At 37.4% G+C, this 21487-nt stretch overlaps 2 protein-coding genes across 2 annotated transcripts in view; both read right to left on the bottom strand.

The window, feature by feature from the left end:
* The window catches only part of stmn3 (stathmin-like 3), a 41021-nt gene extending 38112 nt beyond the window's left edge, over positions 1-2909 (bottom strand). The window contains exon 1 of the mRNA XM_030134945.1: positions 2705-2909. Coding sequence (XP_029990805.1) covers positions 2705-2723 — 19 coding nt within the window. The 5' untranslated portion in view covers positions 2724-2909. The remainder of the gene's footprint in view (positions 1-2704) is intronic.
* Positions 2910-9660: 6751 nt separating this feature from the next.
* Positions 9661-19154, bottom strand: LOC115419882 (ADP-ribosylation factor-related protein 1-like). The gene is made up of 7 exons (XM_030134947.1): positions 18789-19154; positions 16505-16592; positions 16283-16362; positions 12803-12884; positions 11921-11991; positions 11664-11764; positions 9661-10302 (listed from the first exon to the last, which is right to left on the bottom strand). The coding sequence occupies exons 2-7, from the start codon at positions 16542-16544 to the stop codon at positions 10215-10217; spliced, it is 462 nt and encodes a 153-aa protein (XP_029990807.1). The 5' UTR covers positions 16545-16592; positions 18789-19154; the 3' UTR covers positions 9661-10214.
* Positions 19155-21487: the final 2333 nt, after the last annotated feature.

A 21487-nucleotide genomic window follows, 5' to 3' on the forward strand; every position in this document is an offset into this window, starting at 1 on the left:
GTGGCTAAAGTGGGCGGTCTGTCGGTCCAAAATGGCCGCCCCCCGGTGTGGGACACTCCTGCCGGACACCGGGTCATGATCTGCACCCGAGGAACGGGAATCCTGGACACAAAGGGAGACGGCGACGGGGCGGAGACTGCACCACCAGGGCGGAAACTGGACCACCAGGGTGGAGATCGCACCACTGGGGCAGAGACCGGACCACCGGGGAGGAGACCGGACCACCGGGGAGGAGACCGGACCACCGGGGTCTCTGCTGCATTATTCACCAGTCTGGTGAAAAACAAACCCTTCAGGAGTCATGTCTGCACCCAAACCCTGCTCCTCTCAAATACTGTATTAGAACAGGGGTGTCAAACATACGGCCCGCGGACCCAAACCGGCCCTCCAAGGGGTCCAATCCGGCCCGTGGGATGAATTTCCCAAAGTGTAAAAATGACGCAGAAGACATTAACAGTCAAGAGTGTCAGTGAATGTTTCAGTTGTTTAGATCCTACAGGTAAAGCCTGTTCTTCTGAGTGTTCTTCTGTTTCTGAAGGTTTCATGTCTGTAGCTCCACTGTGATCTGTCAGCTGTAATACACGTGTTGTTTTTCTAAACCCTTCATCTCACAGGTGTCAAACATGTGACTCAGGGCCAAAATCAGCCCACCGAAGGGTCCAGTCCGGCCCCTGGGAGGAATTTGTGAAATGCAAAAATTACACTGAAGATATGAATGATTTTAGTTTGGGTTCCACAGACAGACCAGTTTAATCTGCAGTGGGTCGGATCAGTCAGATACTGTCAGAAGAACCTGTAAATACTCACAACTCCAAATGTGTCTCTTTGTAAACATAAACATTTTCATGTCATTTAACTGTACCGTGAACTCGTACTAGATCCATGTTCTCCCAGTTCTGAGCTCTGACGTCACATAGTCTGTCAAACAACAACGGTGGCCCCATACACACGTGTTTATGCCAAACTGTTTATTAAAACCAGGTATTGCTGTAATGTTATTTATCTGCAGATGTTCTGCATAATCAGCAGCTGCTCTAGCGTCAGTTTTCAGTCCCTTGAGTGTAAGAATAAATTAATACCAAATACGAATCCAAATATACAAATAAGATAAAAGGTAGAAGAGCTTCTCTTTCCTTATGCATCATTTTTCCTCCTCTGTTTCCCTCAAATAATCAAAGAACAAACACCTCTGGGATAGAAAGGACTGGAAATGAACAAAAGCCCCGTACGCTCCACCATGCTGGTTTGTTTACATGTAGCTCCCACAATTCCTTGCGCTGAGGCAGTTTGGCGTGACTTGCCTGGAACGCTACAAAATCGTGAGTCGTGGTTGGAAGTCGTGACTTACAGGCTCAAAACCCTGGATGGAATAAGCATAAGCTACAATACATGCAGGGGGCGGGGTTAGTTGTGCCTGGCACCACTTGTTAAAAGGCCCACAACCCACTGAAAACAGGTCTGCGACCCATTTTTGGGTCATGATCCACCAGTTGAGAATCACTAGTGTAAAGGATGCAACGGTACAAAAGTGGCTTCAATGACAAATGAGATGAAAGGTAATTCTAAACATTATATGAGTAGAATATATGACATACTTAACCTTTACCTGGTAACTTATTAACAAGTTACACAAGTAAATTATAAAAACGTAAATAAATGCAATAAGTTTCATGGTTAAATAGTACATTCTATTTCCCATACACACATTTTGTTTTTCTTTTTTCTGTTTGGTGTGCTATATATACTAGTGTACTCTGATAATATCTATAATACTACATGTCCATATCTTGCACGTAGGATGTAATTGTGAATAAGCAGATTTGTCTACGATAAGGCCATTTTTTTTCTTTCTTTGCTTTTATTATTTTATTTTTATTTGTTTGTTTATTTATTTATTTATTTATTTATTTTTTACCTTTTGTTGTTCTATGAGTACTTTGCTATTTTTTTTATTCCTATCATCAAGTATGTCATGTAGGACCAGGGGTGGTAGGGTGAGGGGGTGGGAAGAATGGGACATGCTTAATGCCTCTGAATACTGAATATTCAAATTTTCAATGTAACTTAAATCGAAACCAAAAAATAATAAATAAATCCTGATCACCATGTTGGGGATCACTGAGGAGTCACATCAGACATACGATCATATTCTGGGTATAAACTTCATACATCGAATACAAACGTCAGCCACTGCAGGTCCATCGAACTGAACGACGACACCGTTCACTGGTGGAAATTCACCGTTTTCACTCCTGAGGTCAGTCAAAGGCTGGAGCAGGGCTGTGCAGCGTCACTTTAACTGATGCTTTTCAGTCTCATTTCCCAGTTTATCCTCAAACATATGAGTTGTGTTACTTTACCAAAGTCGAACACTGACGTACATGTGGTAGATTTATACCAGGATGATTTATAATCCACATCTGAGGTCATAAAACGGCGTCAGGACTGAGCGCCCTCTGCTGCGTCCGTTCAGACCCTGGGTGTTCTCCAGACTCAGCATGAACCAGCGTTTGTCTCAGATCATTAGAGTGAATGAATGAACAATGACTGCATGAATCTGTCTGCTCTTACATGTGGGAGGGTCTGACATCTGACAGAAGAAAACCTCTGTTTCCATGACAACCCCCCCTCCCTTCACCCCCCCATTGTTCTATAAATAAACCTCAGCGTCCGGTTAAAGACAGGTTTGGAGACGAGCTCTTACCTGAAACTGTGCTGGTCATCGTTGCAGACGGTGGAGGACGAAGACAGAACCGGAGGATGCTGCTGGATGGACGAGAAGAGAGGATGTGAGGGAGTCGCACGAGGAGGAGGAGGAAGGAGGGCGGGGCCGACTGCTGCAGTGAACTGGTCCACGTGAACAATAGGCTGTCACCGCCGCCAGAGGCTGAGGGGAGGGCGGGGCTGGAGGCTGAGGGGAGGGCGGGGCTGGAGGCTGAAGCATCTACAACCAAACACATGAATAATTCACATCCACACAGAACAACCAACCTGAAACACTTCCATTTCTCACATGGCTGAAGGTTTTCATTTTCAACTGGAAACAATGCACTGTGATCTGAGTTAGTTATTTGATAGTTTTCATGCATTATTACTTTTATTCTTTAATTACCCGGCCCCCCCAGCTGGGAGGGAAGGGGTGTTGTTTTTGGCTCGGTTCGCTTGTTTGTTTGATTGTTAACACTCTAGCAGCAAAATTACTGGTTGAATTCATACCAAATTGGGTTTATAGATTGCCAGTGACCCAGAATAGATGTGATTAAATTTTGGGAACAGTAGGTCAAAGTTAAATTTTTTTATGAATTTTCAAAATCTTTTTTCTTCTCCCATTTACTTATAATGGCCAAAATTTCACATCTATAAAAACATCAGTTTTGTTTCAATTTACTTCAGACTTGGCACATATATAGAGGCAGTTGATATGCTGACATCAGCACATGCATAGACATGATGACATCAGCTGGATCGATGACAAAATAAGATACAATATGTGTGAGGGGCGGGGTTTGTTGTGCCTGGAACCACTTGTTCTTTTAAGTGTTTTATTTGTTTTTATGTCTGTGTTCAGCACTTTGGCTATCTGTTGTTTTTAAAATGCTTTATAAATAAAGCGGAGTTGAGAGTTGAGTTAGCGTAAGAAAAATAAAGAAAAAAAGGGAAAATTGTTACTTACCTATTACCACTTAAAGCGAACATTTTTGGTTCTGAGTTAAAGTTCAAGAAACTGTGAAAAGATAACGAGATGAAAAAAGCATAAAAGAGAAAACAAGACGAAAGAACATGACAAACAACATAATGAGATGGAAACGTAAAAAAAGAAGACAGAAACATGAAGGAAATGAATAAATATGAAAATGAGGCAAAAACTAAAACAATGAAAATGAGATTAAAACATTTAAATTTTAAAAAACTTGGAAATAATGAAACAGAAACAAAGAAAATATGAAATGAAAACGATGGAACACAAACAAAATTAACATGATCTTAAAAAGATGCAAAGTTTGAAACCATGTAAAAGATGAAACAAGAAAATGAGTCAAGATGAAAATGTAGCAAAATCAAAACAAACAAAAAAAATAACTAAGACGACATAAGATGAAACACGATGGAATAGAAGAAACGAAGATGAAAACAAGGCAAAAACTAAAATAATTCAAACAAGACTAGAAGCACTCGGAGAGCGCAGACCTCCGCCAAGGCTGATCAGTGGGCCCCCCCGTGGGCCCCCCCACCCCCGAATACCACCAAAATTTAATCATTTCTTCCTTATCCCATTTCCAACAAACCCTGAAAATTTCATCCAAATCTGTCCAGAACTTTTTGAGTTATGTTGCACACTAACGGACAGACAAACAAACAGACAAACAAACAAACAAACAAACAAACAAACAAACAAACCCTGGCAAAAACAGAACCTCCTTGGCGGAGGTAATTAAAATGTTTTAAGAAAACAAGTTGGGAACTTAACAGAAACAAAAAAAAAGATTAAGATGAAAATGATGTAAAACAAACAAAAACATTAAAATGACGTTAAAAAGGTGAAACAAATTCTAAACAACGTAAAAGATGAAACAAAGAAAAAAGAACATTCATCATTAGAATCATGGACGAATGCTGATTGGAAACAGTTTATAGATGAAACAGGACGTGATGATGACGTCTGTGATTCAACCTGGAGACAAATAGAAGACACGGACAGTCTGACTGAAGCTGCTGCACATGTCCAGGGGTCAGAGGTCACCAGGGGGCGTGTCCCTGAGGTTGTGGGTCACTTCTGGTAAGTGGATCAATGATACTGATTGACATGATGTGGAGTCACTTTGTGGATCCTCGATGACGCTTCGCTGTGATGAATGGACGGTTTACGTCAGGAGTCCACGTGGGTCCAGGTTCAGTCTCAGTGATGGACGTCAGACGAAGCTTTCACCTGATTCAGTTCAAACATTGTTTCACAAACTGTGGCGCGATTCTCTTGTGAACAAATAGCTTGTAAATGCAAATATTTTCATCATGTAACTGTATGGGAGTAAATCTGTCTCATCAGATTTTCAATTATAAACGCCACTGAATTTCTAGCACTGAAATTTTTTTGCACTGAAATTAAATATCTGAATTTTTTAGTCTCTCAATTTAACTATGTTCAGAAATTTAAAACTAAAAAAAAAATTTCAGAAGCAAAAAATTCAGTTGCAAAAAATTCAGATCATACATCCGGGACACCGAGGATAAGCACTCAATTCTATCTCAAGCTGAACCGACAGCCAGCCAATCGAGTTACGTTAGGTTGGTCATGTGATGCCGATGCAGGAAGACGGTCAGCGCAGATGTGCGATCTGAATTTTTTTGCTTTTGAATTTTTTGCATCTGAATTTTTTGCTTCTGAATTTTTTTGCTTTTGAATTTTTGCATCTGAATTTTTTTTATTCTAAATGTATGTACATCGTTGAAATCACAGACAAAAAATTCAGATACTTAATTTCAATGCAAAAAAAAAAAATCAGTACTAGAAATCAACGGCTTTTACAATTCAGAATCTGATGAGACAGATTTACTCCTATATAATTGTAATTTTTTGCACAAAACACAGAGTAAAATTTCAAATTGTTATTATTTATTGGTTATTATGTTAATATTTTTCTGGAGACCAGATTGGGCTGAATGCGGATCAGATCTGGACGTTTCTGATCAGATCTTGGTTTAGTTGTAGACAGATTTCACCTCATTTTCTACTTGTGTTTGTAAGGACTCAGATGGTTTGCTTTGTTTGATGCTGATGAGTTTAATTCTGTTGAGATCTACAGACGATAGAAGATGATGTCTGAAAAAACAGCATATGTTCTGTTCTTGTATTTGTGGATCTATGTGGACGTTGCAGCATCAGTGAATCGTCATTTTAATCCAGGGTTATAATTTATGTTTATTTCTGTTTATACAATCGTGGAAAAATTCTTAGACCACCCCTTGTTTTCTCCAATTTCTTGTTCATTTTAATGCCTGGTCCAACTAAAGGTCCATTTGTTTGGACAGATATAATGATACCAACAAAAACAGCTCGTAGTAGTTTAATTTCACAGCTGATATCTATCCATTTAACATGTTTCTGGATAAAAACCAAATCACTTCAGTTCTTCCATCAGTATCTGTGTCATTGTACTGACAAAAACAGTGCTTTTATTCATTCCATGTTTTCTTTTCTGTCTGTTTTAGTCACATGACACACACAGGAGTTAGGACTGGATTGCAGAACCATTGTTTTTGATGACTTTACATGGTCTAATACTTTTTCCACAACAGTATGTATATATTTTTCTGATATAAAGTTGTATTTCCTCCCCAGTCCTGTGTTTTCCTTTTGCTGTTTTATTTTCCCATTCAGGAAGCTGCTGACTGGTGGCACAAAATGAACCATCCTTTAAATGGCCCTGCATGCAGGAGCTCACTCTCTCTCTGCCCAGCTCGCAACGGAGATTCCTGTGTGTTTGTGGTGTCCAGCTATTATGTTATACATTTGTGTTTGTAGAAGACGTTGAATTGTAAATAGATGTAAATAGCATTGTTTTTGTGAAACAGTCCAAGTTTCTGGTAGGGGAGGGTGGCAAAGTTTGTTGTACATTTTTCTCCTGTTGTTGAGTTTAGGGCAGTGTTTTTCAACCTTGGGGTCAGGACCCCATGTGGGGTCACCTGGAATTTCAAGTAATTGATAAAAATAAAAACTTACTAATAAAATATACATGGTGAGTTGACAGAGCCAATCATAATCCATAACAGACAAACTGTGGTTGTGAAACTGCAGCACTGTGCTTCTGTTTGTGTCACATGTTCACTGTGGTCAGTTTCAGATGCTGCAGCTCTTTCAGAATTCATAGTTTCAGTTCTTGTTTGTTCAGTATTAATTGTCCTCCTTGTAAATCCCAGCTGGACTGACTGGACAGATCCTGACCTTTAATCTACACCTGGATTTACTGCCTCTGTCCACAGTAACAGACATTATACAGACTAAATGTCCTCTAAAATTAACCTTTATTTACAACATATTATAGCAAACTATTACAGGATCAAAAACAAATTAATTTTAGCAGAATAAAATGTCTCTGTTTTGAATGTCTGGGGTTGCCAGAAATTTGTGATGTTAAAATGGGGTCACGGGCTAAAAAAAAAGGTTGGAAACCACTGAGTTGGGAGTTTAGGTTAGTTTATTGTATTTTTATTTCCTGAATGTATTTTTGGAGATAAGACGTTTAGTTTGTCTTTGAGGACGGTTCTGTTTGTTGTTTTAGCTGAGCCCTCCCTGAACCCTTGTTAGAGTTGTTAAAAATAAACCTTTGGACTGTCGTGTTGGGTCTGGTGTAGTGCTTGGGAGTTGGCGGAGGACAAAGTGAGCACATTATGTACGTCCTGGTTAACCCCTAGACCGGGTCGGAACAGTCATACATTTACCTTCAAGTAGGACAGATTTAGTTTCTTTCAAAGGAGAATTTATTTTCATATTCTAACACATATGTGACCGACAGAGAACGTCACCTTTGACCTCATTCACACCATCGCGTCGTCGTCGTCCTGCTGATTCAGAGTTCAGCATCGTGTGCATTTACCGATGACACGTCTCATGTCCAGTTTCCAACCGTGCGTTATGTAGTGTCTTAGAAAAGTCCAGAAATAACCATCAGACGTGGATCTGTAAACCGACCGGCGTCCGCTGAGGATCCCTGTTACCGACAAACAACACATCAGACCGAATGAAAGATACAAAAACTAGAGATGCACTCAGACTGTGTTTAGCTCAATGAAGGAATCTGTCAACGGACGTAGAGGAGAAGCGGAACCTTTCAGAACCGTTTAAAGCCCGGTTTGTGACGAGACGAGCTGGAAACAAACAAAACTCTGATTTCCTGTTCAGCTCAGACAAACGCAACCAGAGGAGACAGAGCATCGTTTCAACAGTAAAAAAAAAAAAACTCTCTTCTTCTATTTCAGGGCTGTCAAACTCAGTTTAGTTCAGTTCCACATTCAGCCTAATCTGACCTAAAGTGGGCCGGACCAGTAAAATAATATAAATAATAGGATAAGAACTTATGAATAATGTCGACTCCAAAGTTTTCTCTATGATTTTGAGTGAAAAAAGTGAGATTCTGTAATGAAAATGTTTACATCTACGAACTGTACTTGAACATAACATGAACTAATATGAACAACCTGAAAATTCTGAAGAAAAATAAGTACAGTTTTTACAATATGGCACCATAGTTTATCATTCATACAGGTGCATTACAACTTACAGATCACAGTGGATCTACAAACGCACAAAACATTTAATAACAGGCAGAATATTGTTAAAACTCCACATACTTCTACTAAGACATTTAAGGTTGTCTGTGTTTGTTCAGGTTATTTACTTATTTGGTAAAAGCCTGGTCTGTAAATGGTAACATTTTTGTATAATTTAACTATTTGTTTGTTTTTTTTACAGTAAAACAAAGAGAAAAATTGGCAGTTTTCATTATCTATAGGTTATTATGATAGTATTTTACTGATCTGATCATTTTTAGATTGAACTGACCGAAAATCATTTGAACATCCTTGATTGTTCATATCTTCAGTGTAATTTTTGTATTTCACAAATTCCTCCCAGGGGCCGAACTGGACCCTTCATCGGGCCGGTTTTGGCCCCCGGACCGCATGTTTGACCCCTGTGCTCTATTTTAACCGCTGGCTTTTAAGACATTTTGTTGTTGGATGTAGGACGGCGAGACTGGAGTACGGACCACATCTACACGACTGGTTCTGATGAAACAACAGAAAAACCAGGAGCTTTCTTAAATTATTCCAGTTCTGTTTGGTGGAGTTGGTGTCAGTTCTAATCAAACTATGAAAGAACAGCTGATGACAACGCCAGACTTGATGAAAACAGATGAACTCCAGCCGTAAAATGCTGAGAAAAACGTGCAATTTCTTAACGTAGTGACATCAGGATGTGGAGATTTACAAACCGAGTCTCAGCCGACAGCAGCAGGTCACGTCAACTCGCTGTGAGGCTCGGAAACGGTTTCACCTCGAGAATCTTCGGTCTGACCTGGACTTACAGTGAAGCCTGTAGGAGAGTTTATCGTACAGTAAACCAGGACTTACATTCCTGTAACGTTCTTAATATGTTATATCTTCTGGTTTTCAGAGCATTTATACACTGTAAAAATCTAAATCTTACCGAATGTATTTTTCTCATTTTAGTCCAAATATCTCATCACACTTAAAATAAGGCAGAATCACCTGAAGAGTAACTTTTCAGTCAGATGTAAGTTATACTTATTTTTAGATAATAGATCTTGAACATGTTATTTCAAGAAATCTTTCCAAGATAATTTTTAATTGTTGCATTGGCATATTTTTTTTGTTTAATTCAAGATTTTGTTTCGCTTAATTCAAGCAAAATAATCTGCCAACGGAACAAATGAAAATTATCTTGGTAAGATTTATCAAACTCAGATTTTCAACATCTATTGTCTAAAAATCAGTTCTTCTATCTGACTGAAAAGTTCCTCTTTAGGTGATTCTGTCTTATTTTAAGTGTGATGAGATATTTGGACTAGAAATGACAAAAATACACTTCGTAACATTTGGATTTTTGCAGTGTACAGGTCATATCTAAAAAAAAAAAAAAAAAAAAAAAAAAAAAAAAGACAAAATCAGCCCTGCTATATTTTTCCTTGTTCAGTGTAAACTGTAATCATCTAATCTGAGAGTGTTGCATTATGGGTCATTTGTTGTGATTCTTTAGAGTCTGTCAACAGTAAAATTTTTCTGTTTCTTTTCTGCTAAACCATGTAGTTTCCAGTCTGGTGTTGGTCTTGAGCTAAACATAGCCGAGTGTCTGACGTGTCTTTGATCACAGATCAGGGATCAGTCAGTGGACGACGCAGCAGCCTCCGCACCACAGAGCAACGCCGCCGCCGCCGCCGCTTCAAACGCAGCGACGGACACCTGGGACAAACAGATGTCCGATCAAAGCACGTCTGACGTTACGTTTAGTCCTAAAAAATCCAGTCTGCGATGAACCCTAAGAGCAGAAATCCAGATCAGTTGGAGTCACGGCAAACGGGAGGAGGAGGCGGAGGCCGAGCGGCTCCGGGTTTAACATGGAATGTCCTGGAGGAGAAACTCACAAACAGCCCGACCCGGACCCGCACGGAGGCCCAGTCCGAGTGCCAGGCCCGGGCGTCTTATGTGATGTCCTTCTGCATGGGCGGCCGGTGGATGTTCCGGACCACGCACTTCACCATCCACTCGATGCCTTCGTTCACGCCGTCGCTGGAACAAACAGGAGGACGAGGTCGTTTAGAAACAGGTTCACGTCCGAATAAGGAAGAACAAACAGGACGAAGGAAGAGCAGTCACAGAAACAATGACATGTTTGAGAGATGTGACGCAAAGCATTATGGAATGGAAAAAACTTAACAAAATACAGCTGCTTTAAAACATATGACAATGATGTAAAGAGACTAAAAACAGAAAATATTTTTAACCCTTTTAAGACGACTGTGTCCCTGGCGACACATTTTGCATTTTACAGCCTTCAAATTACCATAACTCCTGAACCATTTATGCCACTGACAGAATTCAAACGGCATCCGGAAGCTGAGATTGGGTTATTTCTGTCGCTATATAAGTGGTCAGAGCAGAGAGCAACAGAGTGCAGTCGGTGAGAGAGAGATGGAAGATTTTAATTACTTTTAGCAGCGTTTTATCAAGATTTTAGCTGTGTTTTTGCAGTGAATTCGTATAAATGATTGAATATAATAGTGATAGCGCTGTTTTGGAGTGTTCTACCAATGTGTTTTGCCATGTTTTCGTAGAGTTTCGCTGTTTTTTTGTCTTCTTTTTTCCCCACGGTTTTAGTCTGTAGTTTTGAAATGAGGGGCTCTGTCTATGACTTGACAGAAAGTGAACGACTATCACACAGACTAAAAACCACTGGAAAAAAATAAAATAAATAATAACAATAAGACACTGTAACATGCTGTAACATGGACACAGAAAGACCTAGACAAACTGAAGTGTTTGAGCACATGCACAATATTTGAAGTTTATTTCTGTGATCTCAAAGTTTTGTTATGCACATTTAAAGTTGTTTTTCATAACAAATATGATAAAAATTCGAGTTATTTTTTGCTATAATACACTGTTTAAGCATTTATTACATATAATCATGATAATTAATGACTAGATATTGAAAGTTAAATTCTTCTAATGTCTAAGTATTTGTCTCAATATATAATATATATATATATATATATATATATATATAAAGAACTTGAGGCCTGTTTCCATCTGATGCAGAGACAAAAACCCTCAATAATGAAGACCAATGAAGCAACAGAAAAGGAGAAACACACAGATATTAAAAACTCAGTGACAGAGAATATTCACAGATTTATGGACGGCAACTAACATAAAAAAAAAGTGAACCTTCTCCAGACCAAAAAGGGACGATTGGACAAAAAAAAACAAAACAGGATATGATCGTCATGCAAATAGTGGAATATTCATCTTTGTACTCTTGAAAACAGAAAATATTTCAGAATAATAGCAGCAGGAAATGTCCTGCAAATAACCATATTCATTGTTGGAGTTTGTTTGTATTTGTTGTGTGTCGTTGAATGTATTCTCACCCTGTGAGTGCCGTACAAGGCTGAACTAAACAGTCTCTCTTCCCGATCTTTGGGGCGCAGTCGCTGAAGGCTGTTTTAATGTCCGGCACCGACAAGCAGTTCTGAAAACGGAACATTAAAAACACTTCAATGGAAACTTTTAATGAGCAGAAAATCGATGTATTTATGAACCTAAACAACCAAGTGGAAAACAAGGAAATGCTGTGTTTGGAAGGAATGAAAGGTGGACGTGTTAAACCCAGATTCTGGTTCTGTACCGGTACGTCCTGTTTGTTGGCCAGAACCAGCAGAGGAACACCCTCCAACGTCTCACTGCTGATCATTTTCTCTGTAAAAGAAAAAAAGAATACATTCAACACAAGCCTTTTCAATAACAAGCAACGGGTGTGTTCTTTTTTTACAACCGATGGAAAAAAGAGTAAATAAGGAGTTTAAAATGTGCCGCTCAAACAATCTATAGAATCAACAAAACAAACAAAATCATACACAACTCAATAAAGTCGACATAATAAACAAAAAATAAACAAAAAAAATCTGCAAAATAATCAACAAAACAAAAAATAAATAAACTACTCAATAAAATCAACAAAGCAAACAAAAAATAAAATAAAATTAACAAAATAATCGACAAAAAAAAAAACACTGCTCAATAAAATCGACAAAACAAAACAAAAAAAATCAACAGCACAAAAAATAAAATAATAAAATAAACAAAATAATCCACAAAAGAACAAAAAATAAAATAAAATCAACAAAACAATCAACAAAACAAACAAAAAATGTTGAGAATAATCAGTAAAATAACTAGCTGACTTGTCTGTTGTTTAGTTTGTGTCGATAAATCCTGTGTCCAGACGTTGATCAGCAGTGAATTCATGGTCCAAACAGAAGTGTGTGTGTGTGTGTGTGTGTGTGTGTGTGACTGGTCTTATGACTGGTCTGAGCTGTAGTGAAACACTGTTCTACATGTGGAAACAGAAGGAGGCCTCCTCTGAACTGAACTGGAAACAGACTGCAGTCCTCTACGCTGGTTTTAGACAGTGAAGCTCTGACACAGAACACAAACAGCTACATGATGTTTACAGACAAAAGCACCAGCTGGTCCAGACAGATGAAGGTACAGAGGTGGTCTTCCTCACCAAACGCCTCCTTCGACTCCGACAGTCGCTCTTCATCAGTTGAATCGATCACATAGATGACTCCATGGGACTCAGCGTAATACTGCAGCCACACAAAACACACAGGACACAGAGCTTCACACACATGAAGGACCACACAGGACCAGACCACACTGGACCGGACCAGACCAGACCAGAATGGACCGGACCGGACCAGGCTGAACCAGACAGGGCTGGTCCAGACTGGAACGGACCGGACCAGATCAGAACAGACTGGGACCAGACCAGACTGGACAAAGCTAGAATAGACCAGACCAGGCTGGACCGGACTAGACCGGACCAGCTCTGAATGTGGTCTGAGAGGCGGGTCTCAGTGGGTCCTAGTACCAGAGCTGTTACATAACCCTATGTGAGTGCAGGTGTAAAAGAGCCAGAGGAAAATACAATATCTTTACTCTGATTTAGTTCCAGTGTCAGCCTGCATTAGGGTCGAACTAAAACTTCCGAACAGCACTGATGCTATTTTTAAGTCTCGTCTGCAGGGATTCTGGAACAGTTTTACACAAAATCACCAGGAGAACTTCTATTAAATGTAAGAGTGAATATTTTTTGGTTCCATAATGACCCCCTTATATTCATCACAGATAACCTGCACTAAACAGTACAAAGGAACTAAAGTCTGGCATTTGTACATTTAGAAATCATCTTCTTCAGATTAAATGTGTTCAGTCTTACATAATTTAATAAGATTAACTGAAAACAAATGACCAAAGTGATGTTTGTCTGATGTTTTAAATGTATATGATAAAGAGTTATTCCACATACAGCATATATACTGATTTATGTCCATTTATCAATAGCTGTATAAATGTTCCAGTACATAGAACCTGTAAAGTGAATGCATTTGTAAAGTACAGATAGTGTTTTACTCTGACACAAACATTCCTTTGGACTAAAACATATTCTCTCATTAATTCTGACTATTTCACATTTAGACCACAGACTGCATCTGTGAAACTACATCCAACCAGCATCTGGACTGAGTTTATATTAATAGAGCAAATCTTGTTAAACAATAAACATTAACAAACAAAAAAATAACAAAACTAATCAATAATATCAATATAACAAAATACTTTTTTTAAAAAATCTGTAAAAATCAGCAAAAATAATAAACAAAACAAACAAATAATAAAATAATCAATGAAAAACTAAATAATCAACAAAAACAGCAAAATAATCAAAATCAATAAATAATCAACAAAACAAAACAAAAAATAATAGAATACACTGATAAAATCAAGAAACAAAAATAATGCATCTACAACCGACCAGCAACTAGACTTCATTTCTATTTATTAGTGACTCAAACTTTGTAAAGTTCATTACTTTTATTCTGGATGTTTTTTACTTGTAGACCAGTGTAATCAGTCTGGTGTCCCACAGGGCTGCGTTTTGTCACCATTGCTTTTCTCTGTATTTAAATAATTACAAATTCACTTTCATTCTGGAGGTTTTTTACTCATAGATAGTGGAATTTACTGTTTCAGAGCAAACATGGACTTCATCATGACCTACTTTCTGTTCATTCATATCCTTCATGTAGTGTCACTGTCTCGTACAGATAAGAACCTAAGAACCCAGATAAGAACATCAAGCAACAGTGAACATTAGTGTCAAAAATTTAAGTTTCACCTATCGTTTCTCAAGTAGACTATATTTTTTGTTTGTTTTAGCTTAAGAACTCTATTTATGGAACTGTTTACAAAATTTCAGTATGACTTGTAGAATAAAAAGATATAAGATATAATCAATATAAAATGTGACCTAAAACAGGACTAAAATATAAATGTTCTATTAACTTTAATAATTTTTTTTTTTCTTGCTTGTATAAGTGATATTTTCAGTCTGTAAATGTCTAGGAACTAATTATTCAGTGGTACAAAAACATAGAAAGGTTATGTCCAAACCAGTTATTAGTCAAATCTGCTTTGCTTTTATCTGTATATATCACTGCAGTTGTATATGTATGTTAAATAAAAGTTTACTAGCATATTTGTAGTGTTTTATTTCCCACAGAGTCTTTTATTTTGATGCTGAACAAAGTGACAAACCTCTGTCCCCATGTCACAACAGATTTGTGTTCCTAAAAACTTATCATTTAAACATTTTCATCCAATAGTGATCACAGTTGTAGTGTAACACCATAGCTAAAGCCCTATGTTTCATTTAGTATCAATTTCTTATGAGAACAGCATGTTTTGTACATTTGCATAAAGTGAAAAAAAAAAGATGTTCATTCGAGTCCTCGTGTCCCACAGCAGTAATTTAAGTATTTTTACTCCAAAATTTTATTTCTGTAAATTGTAACATGTGTCACGTGAAATTACTTCCTGAGACCTATTCATACATGTATTTAACATGGAAATAAGTTATTTAGTTTTCAGCACAGAGACTACTGAATAGAGCTGCAACCAATTAATCGACTCAACGTGATCCAAAAAAATCCTTCAACCACAGTTCTCCTGAATCTTCAGCTTTGTTTCCTTCATTTCTCTGCTGTTAAACATTGGTTCTACTGTTGTGTTTCACACGGACGCTTATTGTGACGCACAAAGAAGCTTCAGTTCAGGAAAACTGCAATAGAATATCTCCCTTCAATCAATTCGAGTCGATTAATCGAATCGGGACTTTTGCACTGACTTCAAACACCTAGTTGATTAATCGGTTGCAACTCTACTATTGAACATGAAAATAATTATAAAAATGCTTGTCTTCACTTCAGAGAATGAAGAGCATCGAAGGAAAGGTCATGTCAAGCACCATGTGGCACCAACAATTCTGAAGCAGATGTGTGTATGAGTGGTCAGAGTTAAACTCTGGAATTGTCTTTATAATGAGCTGAAGGACTGTAAAGCATATTCCAACTGAAAAAAGTGGATAAAGAAAGAACAATGAGATTATATGAACAGTTATAAGTTTTTACATTTTGCTTTGTATTTGATTTGCATCTTGTGACAAATGTATTGACTTATTTTGGTCTGGTATCGTAATGGGTTTGCATCATTTTGTCAGGTATATATTTACTCTATGTTTTGTACTTCCTGTACATGTAGTTTCTGCACTTGGTTTTGTATTCCATTTGTTTTAACTTTGGATGTATTTAGTTTGGTTTGTCTGACTTTATACAGTATGATTTTGTAGCTAGTTGTGTAGGCTAACCGTTAAGGTTATTATTATTTAAAAAGGGAGCTGGAAATATCCGGTTTTTCTTCCTCCTGCTCCTTTTCAAGCATGGTGTGTACATGTTTGTTTCACTGATGATTACTGAATGTCTGCTGTGAAATGCACAACCATGACGAAATAAATTGAAATGTGTCCCTGTGTCATGCTTAATCTGGCCCTTTTATATTATCCTGAAACCATTAGGATCGTTCAGTTCAGCTGGAACGTGGAAGTATGAGTGAGTCTGATCCTGTTACAGTTGTGGTTTCACATCACTTTGTCCCACAGAGACTGGAGCTCATCTACCTCCCAGATCCAGAACATCAGACGAGCCTTTCCCACGTCGATCGTCCCGACTGGGAAGGAAACAAAGACTAAATGTTAAAGAACATCAGGAGGGAAAACTGATGGACCATCTTCTACTGGATTACTGTAACTACGTCTGTTATCAAATGTAATGGGCACAAGGACAGTAAACTAACCCTCATATCTACTTACTGTTCAAACCCACTGTGGTTGTGATCTTTGATAAGTTCATCCCCTAGTAGTTCTTACTGAACTTAGTTTTGGTTTGTTCCAGAAAGGTCTGCAAAAAGACAGAACAGGGACATTAGAGGACACATAAACTGTATTTTTATCAAAAGAAAACCACCATCACAGAAGCATTTATCATCCAAAAATAAAGATCTGGCGTTAACTCGCGTAACACAAGATACAGATGAGAAAGTAGAAGCTGGATTATTGCCTGGTTGACTAAGAACTAAGTCTTTATGTGTTTTATTTAGTTTGATTTAAGGCTGTGGGGTCTAGATTAAGAAAATCAAAAATAATAACAGGGTTCCTACAGGGTTCTACAAGTTAAATTTAAGACTTTTTAAGACCTTTTAAGACTAACTGGAACAGAATTTAACACCCATTTCATGGACATACAGGCAAAAATTTACTCGTGGAGTTTAGAAAAATGCATTTATTTACCCCCACACCGTGATTCCCATCATTCCAAGTCATTTTTCTCACCGGGGGCTGCAAATTTAGTGATTATTGTTCCTAATTTCAATATTAATTGTCAGGTTGGAACTGAGTTGACTAACGTTACATTCTTTCTAGTCTGGACATTTCCCAGACACATTTTATCACAGCAAACGAATTTATGGCAACAAAAGTTAAGACCTACCATATCAAATTGAATACCTTTAAAAAGACCTTTTTAAGGAATGAAATGCAGATTTGTAAATTCAAGACTTTTATGACTTTTTAAGACCCTGTGGCAACCCTGAATAAATACTCAAACACAATCAGGGACTACAGCTGTTTTTTTGTTTTTCACACTGTTTTTGTTTTGTTTCATATTTTATGACGTTTTGATCCACTTGTGTTTTTATTTTACATCACTTACACCTTGTTATATCTTTTACAAATACTCTAAAACCTCAAATAACTGCCTGATTTCTTCAACTTTCACACAGGAACAAAAATTTGCATCACCCAGCACGTGATGACACTTCAATACAATCGTATACAATCATAACATAATAATTCAAGTCTGTAAAATGTTTGGAGACCCTAACATTCCAATCATGTGTAAATCCTGACTCTACTGAGCAGAACTGGAAATTGCACAATAACATGTACATCCCTGGTTTTCAAGTATCAGTATTTTACCTGAGATTCAATTTTTCTGACAATTTTTTATTTTAACTCCCTAAATTTTACTACATATATCTGTATTTTTGCCACCTTAAATTTTCTAATCAGACTAATTACTTCAGTTTTAATGCATTTAAAGGAAATCATCCATTATTTTTTTTATTTTGGGAATTATACACACGGGGGAAAAAATGTAAAAGAAGTAACAAGACAAAAACTATGTAAAAGAACAAATCAAATAAATAACACAACATTCCACTAAAGTGTAAATCATGACATTAATTTGAAGAACTGGAAACAGCACAACAAAATTAATATTAGGCTTAATATTAATAATAATTGGCCATTGTCTCCACAATAAGTATGATTAAGTTCGTGACAATTTGATACCTAACTTCTAGACTAACTAAATGTTCAAAAGATTAAAAAAAACAAAACATAAAATTGGTCTAAAATAAGTATAAAAAATCTCAGTATTCTGACATATGACCATGATGACATTCCTCATATACAGGGTTTCTGTAGGTTCCTGAGATTTATCAGCTATGGCTGTCACTGTGGTTATGAAAAAATGTGTCTATATTTACCATTTCATAATTGTGAGTCCAACAATTATTTAAACTCAAGCAGGTATAAAGTTTTGATGTTAGATTTAGATCCAAAGTATGATCCTTGATGAACCAGATGTAATGTCTTTGAGTTATCTGTCACATCTGTGTTCCATTAAAGCGAATACTGACAATATCATACAATAGCAAAGGTATCTGATTTGTTATTTATGAGATCTGTGACAACTCCCTGCATTGTTTGTCCCTTTTCAATAGGTTTAAGTGCTTCTATGTTAAAATTGTAAATGCTAATTAACAGGAATCCAAGTGTTTTAGGTACAAACCCGTCACACCACCTGACTCAGATGTGTTAACAGGTTACACCACCTTCCACGTTTCTATTTAAAACCTACAATTACGACCTGTTTGGAGAGCTCCAGTAAAATAACTTCAAGTGTAGGAGGTGTACTGTTGAGTTTTATTTATTAATTCTGTGGCCTGCTTTTCTTCAGCCAAACAGACCGAAACACTCAGGTTAAACTAAATTAATTAACAGTCTTCTTATATTTGTTACACGACATTCTTACCGTTTTCCCTGCGTTGTCCAAACCCAGGATTAAAACGCAGTACTCGTCCTTTTGGAACATGTACTTGTACAACCCAGATAATAAAGTATACATCTTGGAAAAAATGTAAACAAGTCCAGCAGCTGCTAACTCTACTGTTAGCAAACGTTAGCTCGGCTACTTAGCGGATGTCCTAAATGAGGCCAAACACACGGAGACACGACACTGTCCTCTCATTTTAGACAAAGTAAAGAGACATTTCTATAAACACGAACGAACTACACATGTAGAAACACGAAAAAGGCTGTAAAAAGCCGTTGTTTGCGGCTGTACCGCTTCTCTGAATCTCTAAAAACAGCAGAGACGCTACGTGTAACCTCACCAGGAAGCAATAGACCAGAAGGATTATGGGAAATGTGGTCCTCAGAGCTTAGTTCCGCGTTGGTATTGACAAGCTGTACGTTCGATGAAAACTACATTATCCAGTGTACGTTACGTCACTTCACTGAGCGATTTACGACGCTGAATACATAATACAAAAACACCGTAAAACAAGATTAATTTTGTGTTTTTATGTGTAAAATGACAGAAAAAGCGCTTATTTTAAAGGTTTTATGACATTAATTAACCTTGAGCTTTGTGTCGTTGAGATTTTCCAATTCAGTCAGCCAGTTGGAAGATGATATTAATGTTAGAGGAGAGAAATAAATAAATAAGTACAAATACTGAGTTACTTATCAACCAAGTAAACTAACTACATTTTTAAAAGACTCTAAACTCTTCCTCAGACTTTGACAAATGTTAGAACAGTGTCCTAAATCTCCAACCCCAAATAAAAATGAGTTAATACTTAAAAGCAGAAGTATCTAATCAATTAATCAATTAATTTGGCATTTTCTGGTTGTCAAGTATCTATATTACTTGAGTATTGATTTTTCTGACAGTTTTTTTTATTTAATTTTACCTCCTTTCATGTTACCACATATATCTACATTTTCTTCTTCTAACATTTTCAAAACAGACAAATTACTTGTCCATTTTTTTTTTTTTTTTTTTTTAATTTTGACATCAAAGACAGAAGAAGAAAAAATGTAGTAACAGAAGTGCAAAATGAAAACAGAAGACCAGAACAAATATACACCTGTCATCTTTTCCATAACCACATCAGTGCAGTCCACCAGGAGGCAGGAAAGTGTAAGGAATGCAGATATAACGCACCATTCTCCTGTTTCTGTATCTGGATGAAGTGTTGTTTGTTCTTCAGACCAATGCTACTATTGCATTACTGAATTCAGACAAAGGGACAGAACCGGGCTTTGGGTCAGTGTCCAGACAGACAGACAGACAGACACTGGACAGGATGGAGTCCAGAGCCAGAGATACATGTACCTGGAGGAAGAACCAAGAGGAGAGAGGACAGAGAGACGAGAACAAACTACAAGGAAGTTAGCGACGTATAATGACGACGAAGATGACGACAATGACAACTACGAAGACAAAAACAACGATGAAGATGAGGACGACTACAAAGACGACAACGACGATGACACCCTCACCGTAGCTCATGGTCTATGAGCCGGTGAACTACAAATGCATTTACATGTACTATGTGATGATTATAAATCCAATATTTGGTTAAAACATGTAGGTGATTTAGATCCACAGTATGGTTATTGATGAACTATTGAGAAATATAATACCATAGTAAATGTATGTGATCTGTGGTTTGTGTGACTATAAATGACAACATAACCCTGTAGACAGAACCCTTTTTCATGACCTCCATAGATAAGAATGAGAGCCTTTTCACATGACAACGAAATTAAGTCAGTCCGCAAGATTTAATATTGTTTGTGGCATTTTGTCCACATGGCACCAGTGTCGTCAAAGCCCTGAAACAGGTCGCTGAGCAGAATAATCTCACAAGGCCACCCTCGTGTTGCCGTGTAGATAGGTAACACACCACTTTTGGAATTGATGACACCATAGTACAGTGTTTTTCAACCTTGGGGTCGGGGCCCCACATGGGGTCACCTGGAATTTCTAGTAAATAAAAATAAAATAAAAAACTTACAAATAAAAATCTATGGTGAGTTGACAGAGACAATCCCATTCCATACCAGACAAACTGTGGTTGTGAAACTGCAGCACTGTGGTTCTGTTTGGTGTCACATGTTCACTGTGGGTCAGTTTCAGATGCTGCGCTCTTTCAGAATTCATAGTTTCAGTTCTTGTTGTTCAGTATTAATTGTCCTCCTTGTAAATCCCAGCTGGACTGACTGGACAGATCCTGACCTTTGTGCAGTAATCTACACCTGGATTTACTGCCTCTGTCCACAATAATAGACATTATATAGACTAAATGTCCACAATAAGAGACATTATACAGACTAAATGTCCACAATAACAGACATTATACAGACTAAATGTCCACAATAATAAACATTATATAGACTAAATGTCCACAATAATAGACATTATAGACTGAATGTCCACAATAACAGACATTATACAGACTAAATGTCCACACTAGAGACATTATACAGACTAAATGTCCACAATAATAGACATTATATAGACTAAATGTCCACAATAATAGACATTATACAGACTAAATGTCCACAATAATAGACATTATATAGACTAAATGTCCACAATAATAGACATTATACAGACTAAATGTCCACAATAAGAGACATTATACAGACTAAATGTCCACA

This window comes from Sphaeramia orbicularis, chromosome 5 (genome assembly GCF_902148855.1).
Source record: "Sphaeramia orbicularis chromosome 5, fSphaOr1.1, whole genome shotgun sequence".
In the NCBI taxonomy this organism is placed as follows: Eukaryota; Metazoa; Chordata; class Actinopteri; order Kurtiformes; family Apogonidae; genus Sphaeramia; species Sphaeramia orbicularis.